At 26.9% G+C, this 9,221-nt stretch overlaps 1 protein-coding gene across 1 annotated transcript; it reads left to right on the top strand.

Annotated features, from left to right (window-relative positions):
• Positions 1 to 316: 316 nt before the first annotated feature.
• On the top strand, positions 317 to 1,636 carry LOC100778465 (uncharacterized). Its single transcript, XM_003520913.4, has 3 exons — positions 317 to 536; positions 668 to 720; positions 1,182 to 1,636. Exons 1-3 carry the CDS (start codon positions 452 to 454, stop codon positions 1,323 to 1,325), a joined length of 282 nt encoding a protein of 93 aa, XP_003520961.1. The 5' UTR covers positions 317 to 451; the 3' UTR covers positions 1,326 to 1,636.
• The last annotated feature ends 7,585 nt before the right edge of the window (positions 1,637 to 9,221 follow it).

The following is a 9,221-nucleotide window of genomic DNA, read 5'->3' as shown; positions in this document are numbered from 1 at the left end:
AATTGGAGCATCCCTTTAATATTCAACAACTTTCTTAATGACACCAATTTAACTATGCATAATTAGCAAGAGAAAATGAAGTTCTCGATTATTATTTTTTTTTTAAAAAAAGAAGAAAAAATGAACACTGACTGGAAGGAGCTGGTAAATACTTGTTTAGTTTATCTTGATAAAAACATTACAAATTACATGACTCAAAAGTTGGAGAAAACCCAAGGATTTAACGATTCCGTACACATTACTTTGTTATAATGCAAATGGCAGTGTTTGTTTTATATTCTTTGGTGATATTTTAATGAAGGAGTGCTAGCCCTTCTCCTCCATATAAGGACCCTCTTGGCCCTTTCCCTAGGTCATCTCACAAAGCTTTGCTCTTCTAGTCTTTTTCTCTTTAATTTCTCTCAATTACTCATCATATTCCCCTCTTTCTGTAGATATCTACACTGATATCATGGAGAACAAAGCCCTCTTTAGGCTTCTTGTTATTCTTCTGGCTCTTTTCTTCGTTGTATTTGTTGCTGCTGTTCCTGCAACCAGTAAGTTTCATGGGTTTGATGCACAACCTTTAACATTAAATGTATTATTTTATTTTATTTTTAAGATTTGTTAATGTATTAATTCAGGGTTATTAAGTCTGACTCATCATGTTAAATTGTGAATTATATAGGAAGCTCCATGATCGGGAAAATTGATCCTTTAGTGCAAGATCATCTGGCTAAGGTCCTCTCTCTCTCTTTGTCTCCTTGCAGGTTCCTTTTTCCTCTCAAGGACAAATATTTATGCCACATATATGTCCCGGAAACTCCATAAATTAAAAAACAAGATTATAAGATAATTAACCTCGAAGGGGAGATGGCCATATCTTGTGCCCTAACAACATGACAAAATCCAATTTCCCTAAAATAATCCAATTCAACAAATTATAACCTAAATCATAGAACGATATAAAAAAAATTTAATTGAGTTGATTGAACAAGATGCATGAATTATTATAAATCTTTAGTATTTGTGTTTGATTCTTACAGATAAATTATTATAGGATCATTTTCATTTTGTCGTATCTATGGGGTATCGATTACTATTCTCATTAGTAACTAATGACTCTGATAATAATAATAATTATGATTGTTATTGTTGTTATATATATACTGCAATGGCCAATGATATCTTTTAACCTGTAGGAGGATCTTGTTATGTGGTTAAGGAATAGCGAAGATGAAATGAAAGAAGGGACTTTAGAGACCAGAATGTTGATGGATGTTGTGGACTACCCTGGAACAAGACCAAATCCAGCCCATTATCCAAAATCTCCTGGAAAGCCTTGACTTCATGTATGATCTTGGAAATCAGGGTTTTGACTAGTTATTTAGTTTGAGTACTGGAAGTGTCTAGATGATGTGTGGTTTGGGTTTGTAATGGTTTGCAATGCTGAAAATGTGACCTGTCTGTATGAAAAATCTCTAATCTAAGGTCTGTCCTAGTTAAGTTGTTAATTAGTTTGGCTTAAGTGCTTTGGTATTATAAAAAGTTTGTTGTAAGATATATGAAAAGGTGTATGAGCTAAATCTGAGGTTTGTACTGGTTGATGATAAACCTTGATTCCATAGTGAAATGTGAACAAGGTAGATTGTGTTTAGTTCTGAGTAGCAAATTATATGTGATAGTATGTTACAAATTAAAGAGACGGTGGTTAATGGAACAATAATCATGTGCTGATAATTAGGGCAAGAGGATTTTTTATTTACTCTGCAAAATATATTTGTATTGATATGTGAGGCACAAAGGGTGCCCCAACCTATGTACAAGATGAGTACATCCACCCAAAAAATACATTCCTTCCAATTCAGGTTACATAATATTAATATGCAGGTTATATAAATATTATGTAACCGTGAATAATTTAGCCATCACTTAATCTACCCACCAATACAATTAGGCTAACTTGAAGGGTAAGCAGCCAAAGCTGAAACTTGTGTGTATGTATTTCACATTCTTATTTATCTTATGTATGTTAAATTAATTATATACAAATCTGGAAAGTGACATTCTGCAAATTTAAGGTTGTGTTGGGCAACAATATAATTAATATGAGGAGCTAGCAATACGTAACTGCACAATTATAAAAAAATGTGGTTACAGTAGTGAACGAAAATTTAACAAAAAAAATTCTTACATTTTTGCCTGAGTGTCAACGTTGGAAGAAATGTTACATAACCATGGTTCACAATATGTGGTTAAGTACATCAAGATTATGAAGGTTTCGGGCTTCCTTTTTATTTAATTTTGCTAGTAAAACGTCATTACCTGTTAGATAAATTAAAGCAGAAATCTCAAGCCCTATTACCATATTGAAATGTCATACAAACTAAACTTTTGTATTTTTGAATTCTGAATTTTTATAGGATCTTAATTCTGGAAAGAATTTGTTAATTATATTAATGACCATAATGACACATGATTAAGAAAAGAAAAATCCTTTTTTTACATAGCTTGAATCTGGTTACTGTTTGGATAAACTTCTTCATAATTAAGTTTAGCTATGAAACTCATTAAATTTTGAATTTAGAAGATTTTTTTGGTATTGGGATTTTAGGAGATGAAATGATTATTAACTTTAAAACTCCACGTAGAATTTTCATTTTGAACTTTCGAAGTTTATTGTCCAGCTTATAACATTTGTCTGAACTTAAAGCGATATTTAAGATGTGACCTTTTTTAATTTTTTTTTTAACTTTTTGGGATGTAAAGTTACTTATTAAATTATATATTATAATATTTTAAATAATTTCTTTCCGATAATAAGGTTTATTTATTTAAATACTACTACTATTAATCTTATTTTGGATTTCAATTTTTACTTTTATTTTTGAAAATCCTCTTTCCCCTAAAGCAAAAGTTTCTACATAAAATTGTTAATGTCATTTTATAAGTTATACATGCATTTATAAAAGAGTTAAAGACTTTTAAAATAATTGAGTATACCAAATGGTGTATTTGTTTTACTGATTATAAATATAATTTTAAAAATTTTAATTAAAAAAATATAAGTTTCTACTCTTATTAAATTTCTCACCTATTCTCATATATACAACAATATTGTTATATTATTGCAAAAAAAAAAAATACTAATGTTGGGAGGCAAAGGAATATAGGTGAAATTAGTTACTGTGGTATTATCTTAACTAAAATTTGGGAACAGTTATAATGGCTGTGCAAAAAATAATTAGCTTTGGATTTCAGGACAAGAAAAATAGGTATACTGTGGTATTTTCTCAATTAAAATTTGGGAACAATTATAGTGTCGGTATAAAACATAAGTGTTTGGATTTTTTTCCCCTTTAAAATGTTTAGTATACGTAGTAAAAAAAATATTTTAAAATTAAGATCATTAACAATATTAAAATGCCAGCTAAAGATATAAATATACTTGTTACTAATTAAGAGAGAAAATGATACAATGAGATACTTATTTTTAAAGAATATCTCTTCATTTTAAATATTTCCTATTGATAAATTAATAATTTTTAATTATTTATTATAAGAAAGATAATATTAATAATAAGTAAAAAATTGAAATTTTATTTATGGGGCTGTCCAAGACCATCCTTTAGGCCCCAGAAAAAAACTTATTTAATATTAATATTTATATAATTTTTACTATTAATTAGTTTAGTGATAACTATGGTGCTTTTTTTTTTTTTTGCAGTGAATGAGGTTTAAACCTTGTTTGGGAGAAAATCACTAATTTAATTTTTTGTAATGTCCCTTATTATTCTAATAATTTTACTAATTTTAAAAAAGCCTCACGTCAAATTCAATTGGCTTTAGGTCTAAGAATACCTAGACTAGCTTTAGGCCAATACCAGAATTGTCAAAATTCATACAACAAATTTAAAACTATTTTTTATGATGTTAAAAGTCATGTCATTAAAAAGAAATAAAAATGACGCAAAGAGATTTATTTATATTAAAATAAATTAAATTTTAGTGTATATTTAAATATCTCTTATAAGAGAATAGTATAATTTTTAAGAGAAAAGAAAAGAATAATGTAACACAAAAGAGTATATATAATTCTCTCTATATATAAATTAGAATAAATATCATGAATAAGAACATTTTTATTTTGACTTAATTGTACATTTATCATTTAATTATCATTATTTTATGAATTCTATCATCTAATGTTTTTTTTTTTGTATTTTACCATGCATCATGTTTTTTTAATTTTCATGCATTTTACTACTTAAGTTTTTTTTTTCGTGCATTTTATTATTATGTTTTTATTTAAATTTTCATGCCTTTTACCTAACAATACATTATATGTTTTTTAGTAACATGTCAACAAACAACACTTAATTATATATTTATCAAATTGATAAAATGAACAAAAAAAAAAACACAATGACAAAATGCGGAAAAAATACTTATAGTGGGTGAAATTTGTAAAATTATAATAGTTGAATAATAAAATGTATAATTAAGTCTTTCTAAATTTGTTTAGATGTTATTATCAAAGAGAGCACTGTTAAGAGTTGGACATTGGTTTTAGTTGGGAGGGAAGTTTTCTTTTGCAGAAGAAAAATTAATCACAATGATGATCGAAAATTAGGAGAAAAAATTACTCTCTATTTGTGAATTGGGCGACAGCATAATATAATCAATGACATGGTAAATATTGAGATGCATGTCTCTTAACTATTCTTCAATGAGATGGCATATGCATTCATAGAAAAATATCACTTTTGGCATACTTTTACTTGGGTACGATGAGCTATAGAATGTATAGCTAGGTGGTCACATAATATTGGTTATAAATATAAATTTGCAATTTAATTTTTAATTCTTAAGTTTGAATTAACTAATCATATACTAACCAACATATAAGTTTGGTGTTATTTGAATAAGTTTCTCTCATGAATTAAAATTAACTTATATTTAAATTAATTTAGAAAAATCTTCACATGTAACTTCTTCAAAAACTAATTTTATTTTATAAATAACTAATTTTAATTTATAAAAAAGATTTCTTTTTTCTTTTAAAAACATTTATTGAGGAGTTTATCTATAAAGATCTTTGTCATAGATCAAGGAACCATGACCCACTAACCAACAGAAAATGATAAAATGACACGAAGACAAAAGTCTCCTTGTGTCACTTCCAAAATGATGATTACAAATATTGCATTATCGTCTAATTTATTGTGATATTCACTATGTCCATATCTTATAATGGAAAGTTAGAGGATGCTAAGCCAGCGTAGGGTCTAGAGCCAAAGTTAAGCAAATTGGCTTACATAACTACATAAGAAACAAGGTCCATATTTGTAAAACGATTTCGTGTAACTAGAAATGCTACCAGCTGTACTCCATAACCCTCTTCTTCTAACATATACACTATGATTAGTTTAAATTTATCAAAACTAAAAAATCATGAGAATAATTAAATGTGTGACATCTATAATTTTTTAGAAAACTCAACCAATGAAAAATATAATATGTTCAAAAGAATGTGTTTCTAATAATTTTCTTTAACAACAAAAGTACTACAAATTTGTTATTAGAGAGTGAATTGTCTAATTGAAAGTTAATCTTAATCAATCACTCATCATAAATTTTGGTTATTTAATAGTTAGATCAAAGACTTTGACAATTGATGATGATAATGATGGTGTTTTACCTTGCATAAAATATTTATGTCACACCAACTTAAATTAACATATCTCCTCAGTACAATAATGGCTCTGTTAAACACAACTACAAATATAAAAATTAGTATAAATCATATCAAAGCATAAAGGACCCAAAGCAAACTAATTACATATGATTTAGAACGTTTTTAATGGGAGTACGGTAGTGCTTTTCTCATTCACTCAGTAGGACCATTTGACATGATTATGTCTTATTTTCAGCAAACAAACCTTTAATATCACTAGAGAATGTCACTTCAAAGGTAATGCTTCAAAACCTTTGACCGAACTATTTGTAACTGATCAATTGACAAAAGGTTTGTGTTTTGTATCCAATTACCCTTTATTTTGTCGCCCAAATATACTTTTATATTAATTGTTTAATATATCAATAAATCTAACTCAATTAATTGCATAAGTATTATAAATTTTTTCATATCATATTCAAATATTTCACATGTATCAATATTATAAGTATTAAAGATTTCACATGAATAAAAAATATGACTTAAATAGAGTTTACGGCAGACAACACATCTTGAAATAACTTTTTGATGTTAAATAGGTTCCAAATTCAATTCTAATACAATTTGAATGTCCACATTAGAAATTATTATTTAATCAATCAGGTCATTTGCTGTCGGGTCCTTATTGAATTATCTACAAATGTTGATTGTACAAATATTACACTTTAAATATTTATTAAACAGGATAGGAATTATGTTAGAGATCCTACGTATGGTTAAAGCAAAATATAAAAATAAAGGACGATGCTTATTTTTTAAAATTAGTTTTTGGAGATAAGTTAAACTCAATATCAAATTCTAAGAATTTGAATTAAATCATTAATTGTAATTAAATCATGCACATAGCATAAAATCTTGCAAAACTTACAAAATGTAATCTCTAGTTTAATTTTTGAAACATTTTTTTCAATAGTCCTGCTACTTGGAAACACGTTAGAAAGTGGGACTCTTGACTACTGTGTTAATTGGATTAGATGTAAACATATGTGAGCGGAATAACTTTATAGGGTCCAGGCATACTCGCAATGATTAAACTTAAATATATATATATATATATATATATATATATATATATATATATATATATATATATATATATATATATATATATATTTAATTTTACTTTTTTAATCTGTAAATTTTTAGTCTTTATAAAATATGTTTATTTTACTTTTTATCTTTAAGATGTTTTAGATAGTATTTTGAATAATAAAAAAATATTATTTAAAACATTTTAAGGATAAAAAAATAAAACAAGTACATTTTACAAAGAATAAAATAAAATAAAAAAATTTACAATAACAAAAATTAAAAAAACATTAATTTGCAGGAAAAAAGTATTTAAACCCATGATTATATACTACCAATTTTCCTAACCAAGGAATTATTAGGAAATGGTAACAATCTTCTATTTGTATTTTTTTTTTTTACTTTATATCTTTTATAGTATTTGAAGAATGTTATGGCCTACAGTTTCTCGATTCAATTTCTTTCTTAGAAAAGGTTTACCCGTTTGCAGGCTGATCCAACGAAAAGTGAGATTTAAAATATTTTTTTAAAAAAAATATTTTACTTGAAAAACTTATATATTAAATTTTTTTATTAATATATTTAATATTTTTTTAATATATCCTGTGCTTTAATTTTACCCTTAAATCGGTCATCTTGCCGTTTGAGAAAAGATATTGAACCGACCATATTCTAAGGCCGCCAATGGAAGAATTCATGTAGTGTTGTATTATGTTTGAGTTTTCTTAAAATTAATTTTGTAACTCACATTTAGGGCAAACCTAAGATTGAAAAAATGGGTTGCTTTTAAAGTAAAAGTACTTTTGGTTTATATATTTACAATAAAAACATTAAATAAAAGTGCTTTTGGTTGATATTATCCAAATAAAATTTATTTTATCGGTATATTTTAAAACAAAAAAATCTAAATATAAATCACATTATAATAAACTCATTTTTATTAAACTTAAGTTTAAAACACATTTTACAAACTTTAATCCAAACATACACTTAGTCTTTTTTTATAAAAAAAAAATACACTTAGCCTTTTTTTTCCTACCTTCATATAAAATTTATAAAGAAATATAGCATATAAAAGTAGTTTATGATTTGTTTATAAAATTTTTTGATAAACTCTCTAGGATAAACTACAAAAATAACTTATATAAAAAATAAATTATATTTTCTCTTTAATTAGAAAATTAATTTGTAATAGGTATTTCATATTTATTCAATAGATATTTAATTAAGCTGTCTAGCCTGAGTTAGGAGATTGGTCAACGGTTCTTTGTTCTTTGGATTTAGTTCTGCCTTGTTGTCAGACCCCTAGATATATTCCGAATCTTAGTTAGATTATTATGGTGTTGTCCCAGTAAGCGGGCCGGGTTTGTTTCTGTTTATTTTGGGCTCCACGAAATTGATGGCTAGCAATTGGACCTCTCTTTCTTGGGCCGGGCTTGTATACTGGACAAAAACATAAAGGGTGTTGCTAGGTGCACCTAGCATTATTGCTGGTGCACCCAGCACTTAAGATAAAATGACGAAAATACCCTTAATCCGCAAGCCTTTTAAGTTAATTCGTAAAAGGCTTACGGATCAAGTTGATTCGTATGCTTAATATCAACATACGGATCAACTTGATCCGTATCAATCTTATGGATCAACTTGATCCGTACGATTTACGGACCACCCTCACGTACACCTATCACAAATGCAAAAAAAAATGTAGGAACAGTTTTGGTATTTTAAAAAATATTGGGTGCACCAGCAATAATGCTGGGTGCACCTAGCAACACTCAAACACAAAACGGATAGGGTTGTTGCTTTCTGCACTCTCATTATGGAAAACCCAATTGTATTCTATAATGTAATGCAAAATGCATGAAACAATAGTGGGAATGCAAGAAGTTTTACTCAACGGATAGTTGCCATCAGCTTCACACCCTTAGTAGTTTCCTGGCCAGAGAACTAGCATAATCTTTGGAAGTCTGTTGTTAGTCCCCTCAGTGACCATGGTTTAATTAAAAAAAATGTGTTTTTTTTCTTCTTCTTTTTCCTCTAAAATTCCACTGCTAGACACCCTAAAAAACAAACCAAATCAAACTCTGTTGAATTGCTTCTCTTTCATATATCAATAACTAATATTTAATTAGAAATTTGATTAATCATTTTTAATGGAATCTCTTCTCTTAATTTTTTTTTATTTATAAAAATTATACCTAAAATATTGCTTAAGAGATTTAAACTCAATTTTATTTGAACAAATAGATCATCAAACTTGGTTATTAACTTTCTTGAGATAGGTGTAATTCAAGTGATTTGTGGATTCATAGGTTCTAAACATTCATGTGTTCACATCATTATTTGTGCGTGTCAATATTCGATCAATATTTAATAAAAAATACTAAATAAAAATAAGTATGTTTAATATATTGATAATATAAAAATTCATGATAATATAAAAATTCAATATTTTTATTTAGTAATTGAGAAATAA

This window comes from Glycine max, chromosome 3 (assembly GCF_000004515.6).
Source record: "Glycine max cultivar Williams 82 chromosome 3, Glycine_max_v4.0, whole genome shotgun sequence".
In the NCBI taxonomy this organism is placed as follows: Eukaryota; Viridiplantae; Streptophyta; class Magnoliopsida; order Fabales; family Fabaceae; genus Glycine; species Glycine max.
This window is presented reverse-complemented; position numbering and strand designations above follow the sequence as displayed.

Coding starts and splice junctions, on each gene's coding strand:
- LOC100778465 (XM_003520913.4), top strand. CDS start 452: ATGGAGAACAAAGCCCTCTTTAGGCTTCTTGTTATTCTTCTGGCTCTT. Junction 537..667: donor TGCTGCTGTTCCTGCAACCA/GTAAGTTTCATG, acceptor TGAATTATATAG/GAAGCTCCATGATCGGGAAA. Junction 721..1,181: donor TGCAAGATCATCTGGCTAAG/GTCCTCTCTCTC, acceptor TTTAACCTGTAG/GAGGATCTTGTTATGTGGTT.